The sequence below is a fragment of the Desmodus rotundus genome, chromosome 7 (genome assembly GCF_022682495.2).
Source record: "Desmodus rotundus isolate HL8 chromosome 7, HLdesRot8A.1, whole genome shotgun sequence".
In the NCBI taxonomy this organism is placed as follows: Eukaryota; Metazoa; Chordata; class Mammalia; order Chiroptera; family Phyllostomidae; genus Desmodus; species Desmodus rotundus.
In genome coordinates this window covers 120,775,608-120,798,675 of record NC_071393.1, presented here as the reverse complement: position 1 = coordinate 120,798,675, position 23,068 = coordinate 120,775,608, and the positions used below count along the sequence as shown (strand labels likewise).

General features: G+C 36.0%; 1 protein-coding gene across 7 annotated transcripts in view; it reads left to right on the top strand.

Moving 5' to 3' along the window:
• The window catches only part of CEP128 (centrosomal protein 128), a 353,654-nt gene that overhangs the window by 289,710 nt on the left and 40,876 nt on the right, over window positions 1–23,068 (top strand). For 6 of the 7 annotated variants that reach the window (XM_045201901.2, XM_045201906.2, XM_045201904.2 and 3 more), the window contains one exon: window positions 6,039–6,062. The exons of the other annotated variant lie outside the window; for it this stretch is intronic. In XM_045201901.2, the coding sequence (XP_045057836.2) occupies window positions 6,039–6,062 (24 nt within the window). The remainder of the gene's footprint in view (window positions 1–6,038; window positions 6,063–23,068) is intronic. 7 annotated transcript variants of the gene reach the window in all.

The following is a 23,068-nucleotide window of genomic DNA, read 5'->3' as shown; positions in this document are numbered from 1 at the left end:
AATCCTTGAAAAAAAATCACACGGTGTGTTGGCTTCTAGGCTGTTGGCTTTCTCCCCCTAGTACTCAACTCCAGTTCCTACGTCTCTCTGGAGGGACAGTCAATCTTTAAAATTACATTGGTTGTCATTTGCATTGCCCCTAACCACCATCATAGCCTTTATATTACCTGCAAATAAATTTCAGTTGTTCCCCAGTCCAAATGTCAGTCACTGAACTCTTGATACCTGGTCCCAGCAGTTTCACTGTGGAACTGAAACCACTTCCAAGGGTAAGATAATTCTGTGTCTTCTGCCCTTCATTTAGTTTGTAGTTTTATCCTATAGGCCCCTGCCTATGCATCACATTGCATTTGTGCTTCAAAGAAGAATCTTAAAGCGATTCTTCGTTTTCAAGAAAAAAAAATTAAACCCCATTACATTGCTTTGTGGTCTGAAATATAAAGGGTGAATCTGAGATTTTTTTTGGTGTTAGTTTCATACAGTTGACTGGAAGTGTTTGCAGGAACTTTCAGCAAAACCCTTACCTAACTTCTGGCTGCATTTTCCAGCGTGAAATCTCTTGAAACAAACCAAGAGCCATGTTTGCATATCTTTCTCTTCCACCCTACTTGCATTCCCACCCTGCAAGCCCAGGCACTCACCCCACTTCAGAGTAAGTGCAAAGTCAGCCTTTCCTGAAAGGTGTCAAACCGAAGTATAATGGTCAGTAATGAACTCATAACAAACAAGATGGCAAAGCAGAAATGCCAACCCAGGAACATAGCAGACAAGCAGAACAGCTGAGTGCCTCTGGGCCTATCATGGCCATAGTAGTGGATGAGCGAACAGATCCGAAGTGTGGAGCACACTCTCTGACTCTGTTCTTAAGTCTTTTGATAGTTCCTGCTTCTGATTTTCCACTTTTTTTTTTTTTGATAAGTCAAAATGTTCAGGAATTCGTATTGACAACATTTTAGACAAAAATCTCGATGCCTTGCTGTGGTTTCCTTTTCAACGTTTGTTTTGTTATTTTGGACGCTTAAGTAGATTATTTGAAGAGGGCTCATAAACAGCTAGTGAGATGAGTTTACAGACTGACCGCCAGTACTTAATGAGGACTAAGTCCAACACTGGGCAGTTGGGAAACCACTGCCCGCTGCCTGATGTCGCCCACCCTGAAGTTTCTCCCAAGTATGGAGTGACGGGGCTGACTTGTAATAGATCAAATACAATTTTATGTATAGGTTGCTTATTCATTTGGTATATTCAGAGCCAACTTCTGCTATATTCTATATCTTTTTTGATGTGGCAATGTTGAGGTTGTTTGCGATTTTTATCTCTATTTTGTTTTCCTTGGCTTTAAATCACCAAACGCTGACCTTTTTCTGTGGTAGTTAATGAAAACCTTTTCTTTCTTTTAATATCTTGAAGTTTGGAAAAGAATACATTTGAAATTATCTCTAGCTCTTTTATTTATTAAAAAAAACAATTGGCAGTTTGTTAAGTGCAGTGGGTTGCCATGTGGAAATGCATCAAGAAGAAAAGGTACATATTTGCATTTCATTTTGTATCGTTCATAGAGGAAGTAGCAGGTAAAATGTGAGTGTTGATGAAGCAGAGTTAGCACTGACAGGGGAAATGCCATGCGGTGGTCTCTCCGGAAGAAGCCAAGTGGATTTTTTTTTTCCAGAAGAGAGGCTTTGTGCTCTTAGAACAGTGATGGGAGGGATTCCCCCTTGTGGGTTTTTCTTTTTGTAAATTATCTGCCTCCCATAGACCTTCAGTGTTAGAGAAGTTTCCAAAATCATTCTATACTGTACTCTTAAAGCTTCTTAGCCTTGGAAGGGATAGAAACACTTGGTATATTTTTATGCCAGTATCGTGCTTTTTCATATGCTAATGGATATATTTAAAGTATTCTTGGAAAATGCTGCATTATTGTGATAAAATGAAACTGCTAGACTTGTTCAACTATAATTACCAAAGATAGAAGAACTCTGATTATTTAGACCTGTTAGGCCTCCAATTCATCGCTTAGATGGATTGGGTGAATCAATGTGGCTAATTGATTGGCTCAGCTGAATCAAATAAACTGTTAATGACCAGGGATTCAGGTAGCAAAGATCCGTTAGTGCCCATATCCTAACTTAGCCTACACATTTTTGCCCATTTCCAGTGATACTAATGAATTTGCCTTCAGTTATAAATTCCAGTGTACACCCTGTTATGACCAAGTAGCAAAGGAATATATACAGCTCAAGGCAAGTTACTAACCTCATCATAAAATGTTAAAATACATATTTTAAAGAATTTTTTAATAGAATACATATTTTTATAGTAAATATGCTATAGGCTTCCCCTATTTGATCTGTCAAGTAGACATAAAATGTTTGGTGCAGCTGCATTATTTTCCCTTAGAAATAAGGCAGTGTTCATATTGGTGAGACCAGCTGGCTCTGTTATAACTCAACGACAATGCAGTGACTACACATATAATCTTTAAGAGTAAACATTAAAATAATTGTTGCTATTTTATATGTTTGTTAGACTTTTCCTTCCTTAGAACTAAACAGTGGTGGAAAAGAATAATATCCAATCACAAAAAAAGCAATAGCAACAAAACAGGTTGTTTTCCCCAAGAACTTTTTTTTTTTTCGAAATACTTGAAGGAAATTTTTCCTTCCATTGTTGTTTGACCCTCCATTCCCAATTGGTGTTTTTTCCTTTTGTTTTTGCTGTTTTTTATCTAGAAATATTTCATACAGGAGAAATAGATTTGATTTAATAAAATAATTTATTTACGTAATATTCTTACATCTTATTTCACACCGTATTTAGAGTAAAAGGACTTGAAGGCCTATGGGTAGACTTCAAAGAGTCTGCAATTCCCCTAAAAATATATGCAGAATTATGTGTGTGTTGCGGGTAACGTACAGTCCTGGGGAAAAGATCAAGTTTCATTAGACTCTCAAAGTCCATGACTACAAAAATAAGAACCACTGACTTATTGAGCCCCCCTGAAATATGATGATTATAATGAGAGTGTCTTCATTACTTCTGGAGGTGTCTTACTCTTGCCACCTCCTAACCCTGCTCACAGAGTCCTAACAGTCCTTTTCAGGATCCAAGCTCGAGCTGGGGGTGTTTGTGAAGGAGGAGCTGGGAGAGTGTGGAACCAGAAGGTTGATTTGAGCTTGATGGTCAAATCTGTTGAAATGGAGATTAGACTGCAACAACGAAACACTACAACTGCAGTTCTAGTAAGAGTGGGAGAGGTTAAGAAGAACAGAATTTATTCTGCTATAATTGCATGTTAATTCTAGGACATATACTGTCATTTTTATAGATTGTATTAATGCCACAGTATTGGCTTAAGTTACCTCTGCTTTAATGATAAGAACATGAGAGAAAGTATGCAGATATTTTGTTTGAGAATAAGGATGTGCAGCAGCCTAATCCCTTTATGTGCAGAATTATGATAACCAATATCGTCTGCCGAAAAAGAAGTCAGCTATAATCATTTAAATTACAAAATCCATTTCTTAAATTTTAAAAGCAAATTAATAAGTTTATAAAGACTAGGTATAGGTTCTTTTTACTTATAGTCTTAAAATTAAGACCAAAAAACTACAATTTAGACAGAGCTCACTAATTGGCTGCAATGGCTGGTATCCTGCTAGTTGTTGATTGGCAAATTGGATTATTTAAATTTAGGTTAATAAACTGAATGTTTCTATTTCCTGACTTTTCTTTTTCTGAAATGTACTTTTTTATGGAAAGCTGTCTTAGTACCATATTGGAATGAAGTCAGTTATAGACATAAGTAAATTGCATCAGAATAATTATTTATTGATTGGGAATGAAGTAGGTTATAGACAAACAGATGTAAGTAAATTATATCAATATCAAAATCATTTATTGATCTTTATAATTTAACAAAATGGAGGGTTTTTTTTTTTTACCATTTCTGATTAGTCTTACAGACCAGGCTCAGGTCTTCTGAGTCACCTTGGACTGCTGTAACAAATGACAGTGCCATTGACTGGGTGACTTAAACAGCAAACACTTATGTCTTGCAGTTCTGGAGGCTGAAAAGTCCAAGACCAAGGTGCTGGCAGATTTGGTTCTTGGAGAAGGCCATCTTCTCATTAAGTCCTTACATGGCAGAGAGCAGAAAGAGCAGCAAGTGTTTCATGTGTCTTCTTGTAAGGACACTTGAGGACTCTGTCCCTATGACCTAATTACCTTCCAAAGGCCACATGTTCAAATGCCATCACACTGGGGGTTTCAGCATGTGAATTTCATGAGGATAAAAATGTGTAGTCCATGACAGTACACATTTCTTTTAAAATCCTGTAACAAATATTCAAGCTTATTTTTGCCAAACACTGGGTTATGAATTTAGACATATTTTTATTCTATTCTGCTTTGACATATGAAATCACTTATTACATACCAGCTGCATATGTGCTTTTTAAAATATGCTAATCTCTAATAATATGTGCCCATAAATGCATGTTATGGGAAAAACTTAAGGCCCAAACAGTGGCTGTGAAAATATTGAGCCTTCTGAGATGGGTCAGATAAACGTGATGTGGCACAAGGGCTGTTTCTGTCTCCGGAGGCATCTAGTGAGGTTCTGTTCGGTCTGCAAAGGATGGTAAAGTATAGCCAGATGGTTTTGTCCCAGGTACACTGTGGATAAGATGCCTGGCAACAACATACCAAAGCCCACTTGAGACAGTAGATGCATGTATCACGAAGCACTGAAATGTGGCAGTTCACAAGTCACCAGCAAAATAGCAGTTACTCCATGAAGCTCTGGGTTCGAGGGTGAGGTCCTCTCAAGTGTGCCAACAAAATGTAGTTAAACAGAGCATATTGCTAAAAACCATCTGATTTTGCATAATTTGTTCATTTAATTCATTCCCACATAGCCAAAGGTTTAAAGGGTAGAAATATGCAACTCAAGTCTCCCAGTTTGAGGCTCGCAGGTGGGGTTGCAGAAGTCCTCAGAACAAGGCTGCAGCTGTGTTAGGTGAGGCTGAGAGAATGGAGATGCGGGCCAAGTTCATTCTGCTCCCAAGTGTGATGGATCTATGGTGGTCCCGGTGGAGCCGCAAGGCCCCTGATCTGAGTGGCTCTCTGTACCGTACCCGCCCCTTTTCCTCATTGGACTAAATGATTAATTTGATTAAACAAATAAACAAACAAAAAATTTTCACATACCTCATCTAACTGCTTAAAATGAAAGAAGAGGAAGAAAAATGGCCTTGCCCCTCCTAGAAAGGATGGCTTTCCACTTTCTTAAATGTTGACTCTCCTCCCGCTCAGATTCAGCCTTTTGTCTTTTGTAAAAACCCCTTCAGCTCTGAGAAGAGTTGAGAATACCACTGATTGGAGAATGCAAAAGTTTTCTTGATTCTTTATCTTTTTAATCATTATTCTCAGTAACCCTTTTAAAGATCAATATTTCTGTAAAATCTAAGGTACTGTAAGTAATGAAGGTCCATCTGCGTCCTGGATCGGTTGCATGTAGTATATTTCTCATTTATTTTTCTTGCCTTGTTTTAATGAACAATTTACTTATTAATTTTACGTGATAATGTATTCTTATGCCTGAACTTTGCCTTCCTGTGAGATCAAACTGTGCTAGACACCTAATTGAGAAGTGATATATTGCTAAATTCCTTTTTCATATCCCTGCTATTATGTAGTCATGGTTTATGTATTCAAATGCATCTAATATTATATATTCTTAAGTATATAAATAAATTCACAAATGCAAAAGTGGTAAAATCTATTCCATTTCATAATTATATATGAACTTATGGTATTTGCTGTCAAATTCAACCCTGTAGTCTTAACTCTTGCAAAGATGGGAAAAGGGATAGTGATGCTCTTGTGTTAGTTCTATTTTAGAGATCATCCTGAATTTCCATTTTTTACATCTTAAAAATGTTATTACTAATAGAGAATAAAAAGGAAATCTATTATGTAAACTTGAAATTATTTTAATAGCCTTGTTTTTATAATTGTATGCTATGCTTTATTTGCAGGACCGTGTGAATGTGTTAGAAACGGTGAGTGCGGGCGTTTTCTTTGTCCTTTCATCAGAATTACTGCCGTGTCCTGAGGTGGGTTTCAGAGCACCCCCCACAGGAAGCAGTTCCAGGGGGCATTTCTAAAACTGCATCTGGGATTCAGATGGTAAAATAAGCTAAATGGTACATGAACGGTATGTGGGTACAGACTTTCAAAATGAAAAAAAAAATTTTTAAACAAAAATGTGCCCATGTAAGTGGCCACTGCTCTCTTTATTCTGATGATGCCAAGATGTATTAATTTATGGAAAATATAATTAGTTTCAAAGGACTGGCTGATAAAAAACTGAGATCAGGATGCTATTTATACTTTGAAGTCCGGATATTCAACTTTAATATTTTTTACATCATTTTTACCAATGCTCAAATAATGATAAAAACTGGTCAGCTTTTTTCTCAAAGATCTTACCTGCAGAATCTAGTATTAAGAAATAATTATTTAAAGTACATGAATGTAAAGACTATATGCTTGTAGTATTAATTGAAAAATGATTTATTTTAAATGATTTAGGAATAAAAAGGGGACATGGCTTGTTGTTTGACAATGAAATAATGGTTAGATATAGCGTGGAGTTTCCACCCAGTTTTCCACAACAGTTATGGAAAAGACGTATAATACAGTGTTAAATGGAAACAAATTCAGTGTGTAAAATCATGTCTACTTTCATGATAACATTAAATGAGAGATATATGAGAAAAGAATACAAGAGAATGAGCAAAACTCATAACAGTGACTTGTTAGATAAGAATTAGGGCTGTGATTTCATTTATTCTGTTTTTAAAGTTTTATATTACTTTTATAAAGAAACATTTTTATAACAAAAACCATGTGAATTGAAAGAACAGTTAAATAAATTATGGTACCGCCTTATGATGAAATATTATTCAGATAAAAAATCATATTTAAAAAAGTAAATATTGCCATGTTGTTATGTGAGGGGAAATTGTGGCATATAAAGGTATAATGGAGAGGATGATGCAAGTATTAAATGTATATATTTTGTGTTAAAAAAAAACTTTAAGAGAAGACACAAAAATATTAAGGTGTCTTGGGCCTAGGGGTGATTTTTATTTTATCTTTTTATATATTTAATGAACAGGAAAAAAATAAGAAACTTTTAAACAATAAGGCTAATGAAGAATGAAATATTTATTTTGTGAGTGTGAGGAATGGAAAGATGCTAATAGAGCACATTTTAGTCCTGTGTAAACAAGTGGTTTTGATTGACAGTGTCCAGACCCTCGTGGGTAAATAATCTATTCCTTAGATTTAACTGGGCCATTTGGAAAGTACACTGACCTTCTCAGTTTCAGCATGATGACATCGGAGGGGAATAAAATGTTTAGTGTTCCTCCACGTATATTTTACCTAACCTTGGGGAGTGTCTTGCCAACAGGATTTGGCTTAGGAACTAAATGCTCTTTTTAAAAGTATGAACAAGAACAGAAATTTTGAGTTTGAGGACTTAAGCTCAGCATACAAAATGCCACTTATACAACATTTTAGCAGATCGCTTGTCCCTTGATTTCTTCATCTGTAAACATGATTATAAGTAAACTTACTACATTAGACTATGAGAATTAAGAGAGAAAATATATGTGAAAATATTTAGGACCAACCAAATGTTAGCTTATCGTTATCATTATGTGATTGTTTATTGTTTGTTATTTAAACATTTTAATTATACCCATATGCCACATGAAACTGAAAATTATATCAACAATAACAACAAGCCTATAACATTCATTAGTACTTGTGAGTCTTTTTTTTATTTATATAATATTTTTACTAAAGCTACTGTGGAGTAGAATTATAAATGCCTTATTATAAGGATTCCTTTAGGAATAAAGGTAAAAATAAAAAGTCATCATGAGAAAAATAAAAATTGATTAAATGGAATAGGATTTTTACAGTGGCAATTTTCTCAAGATGGGTTTAATTGGAAGTAATTAAGTAAAACCATAAAAATGAATGTGCTCAAGTAATAATGTTAATGCTCAAATATTATGAAGTCCTTTGACTTTACATGCATTGGAAGACCACTCAACTGGTAAAATACTTTGTAGTTCATAAGATCAGATATGCGGAAAGCGATCTCAAGTTCATCTATTATTCTCTCACTACTCAGCACTTAAACCGTAAGACAGTGTTGGCCGTCTACATTTGGCTGGGTTGGTGGTTAAGGGTGCGTAAGGCATTGAATGGAGGGTGTATATCACGGTGATCGAATTCTGCAAATGTCTGAAATTCCATTGTTTCATTAGTATTTACACTAGATTGATTTTAAAAGTTCAGTAGCTATAATATATAATAGATTATAAAAGACAAGATGTCTTTTCATCATAGTGAGCAACCTGATTTGTCTTGTCATCAGTTATCGGAATGCTTAGGTCACAGCCTTGGGTCTATTTTTCTTCCTCTTCCTTCACTTGCCCCTTTCCTCCTTCACTAGCAAGTAAGCATCTTGGATTAAAAATGACAGTTGCAAATGCTTCCCAGGGCCTGTCAAAAATTTCTATGTAGTGGACAATAAATATCTGTAGCATGAAATGATGAATCCTGAATTGAACATGTATGACCCTCACATAAGAGGGGTACATGAGAACACTTAGGGGTATACGTATGTACAGTACCGGTTTGTCCAAGTCCATTAGTTAGGGGGAAATCTCCCAGAAGTAGATGAATGTATTCCTTTTCCTTTCTAACATTCTGATCAGCACTGTACTTTACGGGGTGTTTCACAGAAACTCTAACAATTTTCATTAAAGTTTAGTGTGAATTTTGCTAAGAAGAAACCACCTTCATCCAAAAGACAGCAGGCGATTCCCCAAATAAAGCTAAGTGATAGCCTGAAAAAAATCCTGATGGAGAGCCCAGTTCATGGGCTATGAGTGGGACTTACAGTGGATGTTTATTGGGCACTGTGTAAAGCAGTGCATTGTCGCTGAAGAGGAGGAAAAATAAACTGATCAGTTCTCTCTAGGAATTTACACTTTCATTTAGAAGAGAAGTTACTTATACATAAATAAATTAATAATGTAAGATAAAAATGTACTACGGCACATGAGTGAAACAGGTAATAATACATATTGTAGAAGCCATTATGAATAAAAAATAATTGTAAAATAAATTAAAACATCATGGCAGTGTAGGTTCGTTGTGGAAAATAATGCATTTTGTAGTTTGAGGACATGATTAGATTAGTTTTAGGGGACTAGAAGCATCTCTGAAACGTGAAGAATCTGTAGTGTGGGGTAGAAAGGGCCAGGGAAGTCATTCCATATTGAGGATACAAACTTGGAAGGTAGTAATGAACAAAGCACTTGTTAAAAGGATGCTTTTAAAGGGTAAAACCACGAAATCATGACTCATACAAATTAAAAAATGAGCTCCTGACAAATGAATTTGTTTAACTTGTTAATTAATGAGTGAATGAGTAAGATGTTATACATGACTGAACGGAACAATGAACCACACATACCTAGGCACTAAAGAGCGCTGAAGAATTTAAAATAGATGCAAAGGTGGCTTCTCCATAGTGGAGGGAGGAAATCAACGGGACCTCCCTAGACAAAATTTATTTGTGTATCTATGAACAAGGATTGGTTATCTACAATTCGGAGTTATAAAGAGCTCAAAGACACTGACAGGTACAGAGATCCCATAGAACAGGGGTGTCAAACTCATTTTCACCGGGGGCCACATCAGCCTCGTGGTTGCTTTCGAAGGGCCAAATGTAAGTTTAGGACCGTATACATGTAACTACTCCTTAACAGTTAAGCGAGAGCTTGGCACTGCAGCTAGGCAGAAACAAGGTGCCGGGCCAGATAAAACAAGGTGGAGGGCCAGATTTGGCCCATGGGCCTTGTGTTTGCCACCTGTGCCCCAGAAGAATCAGAATACCAAGAAGAGTGTGTTAGGCAAAAACTAGGGTTTTTTTTTCATTTTTTAAATATTATTTTATTGTTGTCCAAGTACAATTGTCTGCATTTTTCCCCCACAACTCCCCCCCATCCTAGTCATCCCCACCTCCCTCCCCTGATTCCAGCCTCCCTTGATTTTGTCTATGTGTCCTTTATAGTTGTTCCTGAAAACCCTTCCCCCCCTTTATCAGAGACACTCGATAAGTTTTTATTCAATTGCAAAGTCTTTCACGTATTTTTTATAGGTTCTTACAAGATAGCACTCCAAGAACATAGTAAGATATTTTGGAGTTTTGAAATACAGACCAAGTAGTTTCGACTTGATATTTTGCATTAGGGATACAAATGGATTTCTTTCTGAGTGCCAGTTCCTCCTCGTTAGAACTCAATATTAAAACATTCTGTTGGGCAGGATTCTGGCTGCTCTTTTGGAAAGAGTGCTGTGATCAGCTTGCATTCTCTGTCATGTGCATTGCAAGGTTAGGAGGTGAAAGGTAGTAGCACCACTATTTAGCCAGTAGTGAGCCATTAATGGTTTCTAACTGGGTTGTGGCTTGTTAAATGTGGTATGTAGGAACACAAATGTAGCCGGGTGCAGGAAAGAGCAGAGTGGGGGAAGACGGCAAGTGGGAATAAGTAAAGTACACGTTGGAGGTAATCCAGCTTTAGGAACGTGCTTCGAAAATTGGGGATTGGGACAGTTCACACCAGAAAGGTGGGGTTAAAGTAGAATCCCTTGACTAGAGACAGGAACTAGTGAACTTACAAAGTGGGAGGTCAAGGGAGAAGAATTACAGTCAGGACAGTAAGAGTCATTTTTGGAAGTTTAAAGGCAATGTAAGGCAGTTCAGCTTGGAGATGATATAAATTCAATTTTTCATATCACCCCTCAAACCTGCCTTATTTTCATTTCCATTAAGACCATGGTAGTTTTGATTCTCATATATTTGTGTTAGAGTTAAGCATGACTTCAGTTAGCAGAGAAATCCAAAAATAACAGTGGGTTATGTAAACTAGAAATGAATTTTTCTCTTATGTAACAATCTAAATATATGGTGTCCATGGCAGGTATGGTGTCTGAAACCCAGGCTCCAAGCCTTTTAGTTCCACCATCCTCAATATATTGCTTCCCCATCATGACACAAGGCACCCATTCTATCTATCTCCAGCCCTTGAGTCTGCATTGTAACTAGATGAAAGAGAGGGAGAGTCTGGAACTTCCCTTTAGTGAAAACCAGAAGTTGCACACACCATTTCTCTTCATTCCTATGAGCCAGAAGTTCGTGACATGACTGTATTTGGCTCTAAGATTCAAAAAGAAAACAAGATAAGCCATAGACTTTTGGGAGTTTCAAAGTAAATTTCTAAATATCTCAAGGTCAATATAAATTATAGTGGAAATTATAAAATATATAGAACTGAATGAAAATAAACATATTATGTATTAAAATGTGTATGACACAGCAAAAATAGTATTTATGGGGAAACATAATGGCTTAAATGTTTATGCAGCAAAAGGGGGATAAAAATTAATGAACTTATTACCCAAACTAAGATATTAAAAGGATGCTACAGTGAACTTTTAAAAAAACAAAAGAAAGAATAAAATAGAGAAAAGACTCCAAAATATGAATAGAAAACATACATGCATAGGTAAGTCCAAGAAAGTGAAGTTGGTTGTTTAAAAAAATAAAAAGACCAATGTCCAACATGACTAATGAAGAATAAAAGAGAGAATGTATAAATGAGCAACATTAGGAGTGAAAAAGAGAATATAACTATAGCTATTGGAGAACTTAACCACATACAAGAGTGCTGTGAATAATTTTGTTATTATACATTGAAAACTAGGAGAAATAACTAAATTCATAGAAAATATAATTTATCAAAACTAAACCAAATAATGTGAATAGTACCATAACCAAATTTTAGAAAAGAATACAGTTTTATCAACAATTTTTTTTAATTAAAAACTTTTTAAAAAGATATCTATTTATTTACTTATTTATTTATGGAGAGAGGGGAAGGGAAGGAGAAAGAGAGGGAGAGACACATCAATGTGTGCTTGCCTCTCGTGCACCTCCTACTGGGGACCTGGCCCGCAACCCAGATATGTGCCCTAACTGGGAATCAAACCAGTGGCCCTTTGGTTCACATGCCTGCGCTAAATCCACTGAGCTACGCCAGCCAGAGCTCAAGGATTTTTAATCAATTAAACTTTTCTCCAGAAAGGACCACCAAGCCCAAATAATTTTATAGGCAGTTCTTTCAGATGTTCTAGGAACAGATCATTTTAGCTTCACAAAAACTCCTCCAGAAACTAGAAAAAGAGGGAACATGCCCAACTCATTATGAGTTGGAATAACTTTCAAGACAAAACCAGACATAGAAAGTATAAAAGGGAAAGTAAGGGACTTTTCACATTAACATGATGCAAAAATATTATACACAAAATATTAGCAAAATAAATCCAGGAATGCATTAAAAGGATAGTTCAGAATTAATAAGTTAAGTTTATTCCAGCAATTCAAAGTTGGTTTAATAGAGAAAAGCAACCATAATAATTCACCATAGTGAAAGATTAAGGAAAAATAAACTTAATAAGGTCATCTCAATAAACGAATAAACGAATAAGAAACATTTATTCCCATGATACCATTATCATCATCACAAATCTTTTAGCAAACTAAGAATTGAAAGAAACTTCCTTTAATCCAATAAAAGTCATATGAAAAAATATATGGCATATATTACCTTAGCATTTTTTTAATACTTTTACATTTTATCGTTGTTCAAGTACAGTTATCTGCCTTTTCCCCCACCTCTCCCTCCCACCCCAGGCATCCCCACCTCCTTCCCCTGATTCCACCCACCCTTGGTTTTGTCCATGTGTCCTCTATAGTTGTTCCTGAAAACCCTTCACCTGTTCTCTCTATTATCCCCTCCCATCGCCCCTCCATTTGTTTTTAATTTCAATGTCTCTGGTTATATTTTGCTTGCTTGTTTGTTTTATTGATTAGATTCCAGTTAAAGGTGAGATCATATGGTATTTGCCTTTCACCACCTGGTTTATTTCACATAGCATAATGTTCTCCAGGTCCATCCATGCTGTTGCAAAGGGTAGGAGTTCCTTCTTTCTTTCTGCTGCTTAGTATTCCATTGTGTAAATGTATCATAGTTTTTTGATCCACTCATTTACTGGTGGGCACTTAAGTTGCTTCCAGAACCTTTGCATTTGAAAGTATATCTTTCAGGCCAGGAAAAGCAAAGGATGCCCCATGCCACAACTTCTGTTAGGTGCTATCAAGTGGTCCTACTCAGCACAGTAAAAGTATCATTAATGCAAATAATATTGTCTATAAAATGTTATAGGAATCTAGAGTTAAATTATGAAAAATAAAAAGAGCTTAACAAGTTTGTTTGATAAAAAAACCAGTATGTGAAAGTTGCTTTTACTTCTCACTCCAGTACTGGCCCTGAGAAAATGTAATTAAAAGTATATTAATATGAAAATAACAAAAATGTAAAGTACATTGGAAAAAATGTAATGACAAAAAAATGGAAGTCCTTCATAAAGACAACACTCTAGAATAGCAGAGACAGTTCTGAGGAAGAAAAAGGTAGGGAAGTTTTCCTAGCAAACCCCAAACCCTATGAAAGCTATGGAAATTAAGATACTGTGGGCTTGCCACAGCAATATATAAACAGGCCAATAGAGAGTCCTTCTGTTCAGAAACAGAAATACGTGCGTGTGGAATCTTGATGCCTGTTACTACCAGCATCACCTATCATGGGAGTAAGTAAAGCAAAAGATGACATAAAAAGAATGAAGAGAAAAGCCACACCTATATATTTGGAGGATGTGTACAATTTGTATTTAAATCTTATTGCAATAAAGTCATTAAAAAGAGTTAAACAACCCACATCTCCAAAAGGAAGGAAGGAAGGAAAGAAGGAAGGAAGGAGAAGGAAAGAGAAGAGATGAGAAGAGGAGAGAAAGAAAAAGACAGGGGCAAGCATTTCAGTTAAACAAGAAACAACATGTAAAAATAGATTTCAGCTTCATTAGTAATCAGGGAAATGCTAATTAAAACCACAAAGAATGTCATTTCTTTAAATGGTTTCTATGTATTTTATGTACTCTTTTATATCTCTAACACATTACCAAAGAACAAATGGAAGGAAATTGAAACGTTAGCAGAACTTTAAAAAAAATTTACAACCTTAGCTTCTACACACATTTTCTCCTAAAATGGCTCTGTTGGAAGAGGCCACGTTAACATTTCATAATCTGCTCTCATCTTACAAAAGGCCTGCTTCTCCTCTATCCTGGGTCCCAGGATGGCAGTTCCCTGAGGCGCTTCAGGTGCCAAACGAGAGGCAATTTAAGATTTTGCTGCCTTCATGTCCTCCTTTAATTAAGTCACTCAGGTAAGGAAGGCTTCTTGTCCTTAGTCATACATATTTTTTATATATTTCCTTTTTTTAGCTCTTTTTATTTTTTTAATTTTTAGTGTATTTTTTCCCATTACTACTTGTCTCCCTCATATAGGATTTGGCACAAACAACACCTCTTTTTTATTACAAAGTCATAAGCGTGTAATTCTGTAACATACCCATATCACACTCAAGCACGCCATATGACATTTGAGGTAAAATGTTCAAAATAAAACTATAAATTATTAAACCCTTATCATTTACTCTACCATCCTTACTTGTGCTGGACCCTGTGTATTTTTTGATAAGACAGAGTTTTATTAGATATATGGGGATTTGGGAGTGGTGTGTTCTGAAATCGACATACATCATTAAATGGTGTTGAAGAGGAGTAATGACAATTTTCTGTAATGACCCAGTGTCTTCTACCACCCTCTTATAATCAGAGAATGTATAGCTCCAGAAACAAAACCAGGAAGCGTAGGGAAGACGTGATTGAAAGCAGCATTGTTTTATTTCATTCAGGTGACAAGTCCTGATCTGGCCCGTGTCTTATCTGGTTATCTGTCTTAGAATTATAATTGAAAAGTGAGACAGTTGTCACAGGGACACATCAACACATTTCATCAAATTGAAAAATGAAGCGAGACTATATTCTGCTAAAAAATAAACCTGATTTGGCTGGTTGATATGACAATGAGAATTGGCTTTGCCAGTCTGCAGCTCTAAGGTTTTGATGAAAATATATTTAATGTTAAGCTAAAATAAATGTATTAAAATTTTTATACTGGGAGAATGGTATTAAAATTACCAAATTTTTTATTTTCCTGAATTTCTTTTGCCTATGTTGAGTTTAGTGAAATACCAGTGAAAGAGGAACAGTTTTAGTCATTTGATAGGTCTTGTAAATAAAGTCTTGTTGATACACTTTCCAGAAATGGAAAGTGAACGACCTTAGTAACAACATTACAATCCTTTGGCAAGTCAAGTGGTTTCTAATGCTTTGCTTTCAACAAAATGGAAGGGAGGACCTAATTGAGCGAATAGATCATTCAAATTAACTTTTGATGACAGATCACTATGTAATCTTTGCATAAAACTAGGAAGGCATTCAAGAAATTGAGTGACATTGTTATAACAAAACTATTTCCATTCTCATGTACTTTTTTATGTGAGTAAGATTTCTCAGTGATTGAACCTATTGAAATAATATACACAGGTGAAATTGACCCCTGTCTTCTCTAAACAAAAATTAGCATTTACCCCGGGATACATGAGCTAATTCAGTGCAGGAGAACAGGAAGATATATCCATCCCACTAACAGATACATTTTTAGAAGATTTAGGTTGGTTTTTTTTTACATTTACATTTTTAGTATACTTAATAATTCAATCACAAAAATGTATAACACTTAGAGCATTATTGCCACAAGGAGTTTTAAAAATCAGTTTTCTCTGTATATGTGTTTTATTTTTTTACAGCAAAGAATGTAGTATGATAGGATAGCCAATAAAAAGTCTTGCAAGCATAAATATAGTTTATATTAGAATAAAAGTCTGTAAGAGAAAAAGATTGGAAATAAATTCAAAGGGAAGAGGAACAATATAAAGTTAAAAAGGATCTTAGTTATTTTCTAAGTGGCTAAATGGCGGTATCAACATAGTTGAACAAATTATTGAACTATTTAAAATTCACTGGGTAAGTTTATATGAGTAATAAAAGTTTTCTTTGAATATGTCAATATTTACAATATTATAGAAATTTCATCCTTTGCAACTACTTAAATGTATGATGGAAGCATTTAGACAACTTAAAAATGGGGGGGGGGTACAACGGAGATACATAGTTTAAAAAATTATTTAGGGAATATTTACTCAAAATTTTGAAAACTATTGCCATAAAGCAAATGTGTGATTATGTGTTTGAAATTTGTCAGTGTTTAATCAGCTTCTCAAAACACTGTTATTTAAAACAATCTAATCTCCCTTATCTTCAGTATATACTTACAGAGATAATATTACTTATAGCATAAATGCTAACCTGTAGCTATATGGAGGAAAACATACATAAATTTGCCTGTGTTAACAAAAATTACAGAACACTGGAAAACTTTTAGAAATAGGATTTTTATCTTTCACGCCGTGTTAGTCTTTCTCACAACTCTAAAGGATTCATTCAGCTAATGCCAGTGGTAACAGGTTTGAACTATGCACGCCAGTTATCTTCAAGATCTTGGTGTCCAAGGACAGAAATATGCCCATATGTCTCCATGGAGATGACTGAGTGACGCTATGTACTCTTAATTCACGTGTCTGCCGTTAGAATAGACAGTGGCTGTTAGAGTTTTTATTTTTAGTTTCCTTTTCTTCCCACCCTGGATCTAGCTATCAACTGTGCTTCATCCTACTACTTGTGCAGTTTACTCTACAGGGACATGAGTTATTGAAGAAGAGTCATTGTTCTTTGTCACAACCCTAACTACTCTACTGCTCTAGGGCACTTAGGAGAACGTGGACCCAAGAGAGTTAATGTACTTACTCCAGTGTCCCCATTAATCTCAGGAAAGAACTGACTTGAGTATGTAAATCTGGCCAAATAACTGTTAATTATTTGCAGTGCCTCTTCTAACGATTTGTAAGAATCTTAAAGCTAAGTAAAACTTGCATTTATCTCTTTATAAAGCCAGAACTTACTGTTTCAAAACCAAAGATCAAGTTAGGTTCATTTTCGGTTTTGCCAAGGCTACTTGCCTCTTCATTGAGGTTGCCTGAAAGGTCCAGTCACATTGGCTTCCCACCAAATAAAACGCAGTGTGCTCTGTACAGTTTTGACCCAGAATCAGGTGAATCTCAGCAGTCTTGGCTAAGCTACATTGTAAAATTTTGGATTTGTTCAAACTTGACACTTCCTGGGAACCCATTCAAACTGAAACCGGAAAAAGGTTCTGCACAAACCCTGTGCTGCCCGCTCTGCCAAGTTCCCCACTGCTCTAATGTTCGCCTGCCTTCTGTAGACTCGCGTCGAGGGCGAGCGGAAGTGCCCTCATGAATCTCTCATGAGGGGTCTTGGTTGCAACAATCTAGACATTCTCCTTTCGCCACCTTGTCCCCAAACACAGAGCCAGTATTCTGTGTTAGTCAGCTTCAAAATATGTATGTTTTCCAATAATGGGGTCATCTCCAAAGGGTTACATTTTTACAACATGACCGCGCTTATGGTCAAATGAAAAAAAATGCTACTAAAACAAGTAGGCTCTTTATTCAGAGTTGCAACCTTGTGGCAAAAGGTGATGATGACCAAATAAAAAACGTAAGACTTACTTCAACCTGCAGTAATGGTTTCTTACAGCCCTGTCAAATTTTTCATATACACGGCAACACAGGGAATGTATCATTGAGAAATTACCTAGTGAATGTTAACTTCGCCAGCAGATGAATTTAGTATTATGGAATTGCTCAGTGTTTGGAGGTCAGACTGACAGCTTCATATCTGATGCTGATAAGCAGTCATACTGCCTCTCTAACGACCTTCTTTGAGAATGTATTTTAATAGTTCTGTTCCAAACACTATCAGTAATATAATGCATTTTGTGGGTAAAATCTCTTGCTTTATATTGTGAGGATAATATGAATGTATATTATAAAACACAATAAAAGTATTTTGGAAAAAATATATATATGAAATGCTTTCTGTTCTCTTTAAGAGAGAATATTTGGGTGAAATCTCAGAGTAATTGCGTATTAAGTTGTTTTTTAAGATCCTAACTTAACTATAAAACAAAATATTAGTATTACACCCTCATTGTACATATAGTTGGTGTGAATAATGTGTGTTATACACATTTTTGAAGTAGCCTTTAAATCAAAAGCTGATTGGGGAATTTTCTTATTTTGCATCTAATTTCAGTCAATTACATATGAGTTTCAGTTGAACATTATTATATGCCTAATTTAAAAAATGGTGCTATGATACAAATAATATCTGACTGAGAGTCAGAAAAGCTAGGTTCTAGCCACTTCTCTACCATAGCCAAGCACACGACCCTGGGCAAGTTGCTTAAACTCTACATTTTAATTTTCTTATTTTTAAATGAGTGGGCTGGACTAGGTAGCAGTATTTGAAAGATCCTGTCCCCAGTTGGCCATCGTCTAGTGTAGGAGGACTTAAAAATCTGATCTTCACAGGATTTCTATTCTGTCAGTAGTTGCTATCAACTAATTTAGTCATATTATACAACAATACTTGTTTAATCCCTATGTATCTCAGTAGCATCCTAGGGCACGTAGCAGAGTAGGTCCCTGCTGCCACGGGTCTTATATTTTAGGTACTGTCACAATTGGAAGGATTCTTAGAGCTTCCTGTGAAACCCCTCACCCTACAAGTGAGAAGTCTAGAGGCCAGAGTAGTTTGTAAACTGCCAAATGTGGTAAAACTTGGGCTAGAAATCAGGTGTTCTCATTAGTGAGACAGTGTTCTTTTCATTGTACATATTCCACTTGTGACCGTCAGTGAGGGTAATGAAGTCATAAGCAAGGAACGCTTTGCAATGTCTAGTGGATGCCACAAAGTGAAGAGGAAGATAATTAACAACCAGATCCTATATTTGCCTCGAGCAGGACAAGAAGTAGACTCATAAATGGGTTACTGTCGTTCTTGGACCCTGTTCAGAGTTGTCAGAACATGCCCTCAACTTGATGGTAAATGGAGTTTCACAAAGCCACTTTGATCTGGTTTTCATCATTTTAAAGAAAAGAGTTGGCATGCCCCTCGGTTGCATTACGAGTTGAGCTTGCTCAGTGATATCAAATGTCTCAGTCGATCTTTTTTTTTAATGCATCTGCATACCAGCTCTAATTCCACTTACACAGGTGTTTAAAAAGTTTAAGGGCTTTTAGTAAACTTTCATCTGAGATGAAAGGCTAGAGAGAATATAAATTGTCACTATTAGCACTATTAATATAAATATCCAAAGTAGTCTTATGTTAATTATTTAACATTAGTAAACAATTTCAACCTATCATTGCCCTCAATTACATTGTATTTAAACATCAAAGAGTTTAATTGGTGAAACCATCAAAATAGACCTTCCCTTCCCATTATTCTCTTTAGGCTCTTTTCTTAATTATTTTGGATAGCTCGTGTTCCATAAATGATTTTCTAGAACTTCTTCAATGTTTTTCTCTGCTAGGGTCTCCCTGCAGCTACAGCAAAGCCCAGTGGAACATCCTTGACTTGCTTGTTTTATTGCCCTCAGACATTAACCAGACAGGCACATTAACTATGGACTTGCTGACTTAAACCACTTGGATTCTATCAAGTACTCCCTTACATATTTTTTAGAGAACTTTCTGTATCTATTTTTATTCCTTATTTCTCAGAATTTGTTCTTCTCGGTAATACCTCAAAGTAAGGAGGAGCTCATTAGACATTAGTTTTTCCCTGAAGGAGAATGTGTTTCTTCCCAGACAAGTAGGCGTTGAGTGAGAGGGTAAGGAAGAAGTCAGGTGAACTCCAAATTTCTTAGAGAATATCTGGACTTGTGGGCTGGGAGTTGGAGACCTGGTTGTGAATCCTGGCACTTTGAAATGGGCAACTCACTTAACCTCTCTGAGCCTAATTTATGTCATCTATGAAATGAAGTACACCAGTACTTGTCTTGTGCTGTCACAGGTTGGCGGGGAAGATAGTGGATGGGAAAGTCCTTTTCCTATTTTTAAAGATACTACCCCCTATGTGTGCATTACCACCACCAGTCTCAAGAGCAGTACACGGACTGGGAGGTTTCGACTCATCACTCAGGACATTGGAATTTTCATCCCAGTTGTGCCCTGCGGGTTGTGTCTGGGCTTTCTATGTTACACAGATTTTACCTCCAAAATGCAATTCAGTTGTACGTGTCAAGTTTGGGCTCTGAGAAATTTCAATTTATAGCCCTTATTTAATAATCCTAATAATTTTAGCTCAGCACACTCCCACCCCAAATTCAGTTGACCTGGAGTAACTCCCAGTACTTTGTAAAGCTTCTCAGATAGTCCTAATGAGACATCATGGTTGAGAATTACTGAGCTCGGCCATCTTCAAAGTGCCCTTTGAGGATGCCCATCCCCTGGAGCATGCTATTACTCTGCCTTCATGTCTACTGAATTCAGTGCTGTTTATTTCCCCGGAATTCCGTTCCTGCCTTTTCAGTTGATAACATTGTGTATTCCGTCCCCAGCATTTTTTTCTAATCTACCAAAACAACAGTTGTGAGCTTCTTTCTCAAACATTTTCTTTAATTTTCCAAGAATCTAGGGCACTTAATTTTAGCATCTTACTAAAACTTAAATTTGTTAGACCTAATTTTGAGAGCAAATTTGCCCAGTTATGAATTCACCACATCACTAATTCTCTGATTTTAACAAATTGGCCAATTTACAAAAACAGTATCTTTGGACACTATATGAACAATGACAAAAACAAGTCATTTTGTAAGTACTATATAGATAAATTGGCTATTTAGTTTGCTTTGGGCATGTTAACTAAAACTATGTAAACTACCTGCCTCCCTTGTCCCTTCTTTCTAGTTTCCCCCTTACTGCTTTTGGGTTAATCCCCTCATGCCATCATACTTACACCTTTTATTCCTTCCTCCTTTCAACATATGACACCCAACTACTTCATGCAAAGGACAATTGGGGCATAGTTCATCTTGCAAGGTCATGTAGGACAAAGACTTTGTGAACTCTCAGACTTCACATCAGACCCCACAGAAGTGGTTTAGGAAGGCTCAGGAATGAGAAATTTGGTGCTAAAGGATGGAGAGCAGGTGACGATAAAAGGCTTTTCGGGGTGGTTTCATCTTCAGTAAACCACCAGGGTCAATTGGACTCACTCTTGGTTTTTTAATTTCTTTTGGTAAGGGATGATTTTTTTTTTTACTTTTCTTTTTTTCTTTTTTTTAAAGAGATCTTCCAAAGAACAAAGAGAAATTTTCTTTTCTTAAAATAGGAAAAGTCACATTCTGTCATACAAAATCCATATGGGTCTGTTAAGCCTTGTTATAAATCTAAGATACATAATGGATTTTCTTGATCTTATTTTCTTGTAGCATTTTCTTATTTTATCATCCTAGAAATTATTTTATTGTTATCCATCAGTTGTTTTGAACTATGCTAAAAAAGACAAATTATATGGAAATGAAGGAATAATAGAATCACATAGAAGGATGTTACAATAAGTGAGCTATTATATAAGATCTGAGGTTTCTTATTGTGTTGTCCAATCGTTGGAGGAGCCTGAGATTTTACTCTGCTTGCAAGTTACCGAGTTAGCCACTTTCGCAGACGCTGGAGAAGACATGGTAAAGACTTCATTGTTCCTAGCACAGCAGGCCCCATGAGCGCCTGTTTGCATCAGTTCCTTTGTTCCCGAGTCCTGTGGGGGCAATGTGGAGATGCGTGCAGGCGGCTGTTGCACACACAGGGAATTTGCGTTACATGTGAGGAGCCCTGAGCTTATGCAACCTCTGATTTTATAAAGGGAGCCACAGAAAATCCTACCCAACCTTTGTCGCAGACACAGTCACTATCTCTGTTTTCCAGATCTGTTCTCTGTGCAAATGTCCTTGAGCAGATATCACAAGTCATCATGCAAAGCCTTGGAGCAGTACCTTCCCACAAAATATTGTATTATCGTTCAAGAACAAGTTTTTAAGTTTTTTCCATTAGTATTATTACTTTCATTGAACTTAGATTGAGAGTTCAGAAGTTCTCACTTGCTCTCATGACAAAGAAAACTGACAGAGAAAGACATTTCAGGTACTAGGTGAATCAAAGGATGAACATAAAGAGACAGTGATACTCTAGATAATAATGGTGATGGGGAAATTGATCACATAAGCAAAAAGTCTTCAAATGATAACACCCTGTATGAATTTATGCAAACTCAGGAATCAATAAATGAACAATATATTTCTAAGGACAAAATTGAGTGCCCTCACCTGGTTAGCTATCCAACAAGCAGGGCTTCATTATGTAATGTTTTACAACAAGAACCTGAACTTACCCATTTTGCTGAAAGAATGTTTGATAGTATTCTTTCATCTTTTATTATCTTTGCGCACCAAAATTAACTTCATGTGGTTTCTAAGTGAGCAAATGTTGAAATCAGATTGTACAAAAATGTGATGGGAAGGAAAAGATGATACAGCAATGAAAATTTTCATTGAATCAATCATGCTTATAAATCTGAAAAATGAAAAAATTGTAATTATGTAGTAAAGAAGATGATGATCTTGTCAATTTAAAAATATTAGGAGCTGTACAGTTTAGAAATACTGGGTTTTGAAGATGCAAATCCAAGAAGAACAAACCAGAAGTTATAATAAGCTACAACACATTAGAAATAGATTTGAAATCTGGAATCAGTATTTCTACAATAAGATGGGTATTTGCCAGGACTGTGAATGACAGTTATCGAGCAGTCCATTGCATTCATACCTTCAAAACCAGGAGAACATGTAATATGCTTAAATCCTCAGGAAAATTTTGAATGAAGTTGTTTTTCACTCTCTCTCTTTTCCTCTAAATTATTTATCAGCAACTAAAATATCTTTTAAAAACTTCCACGTATTGGACCACAA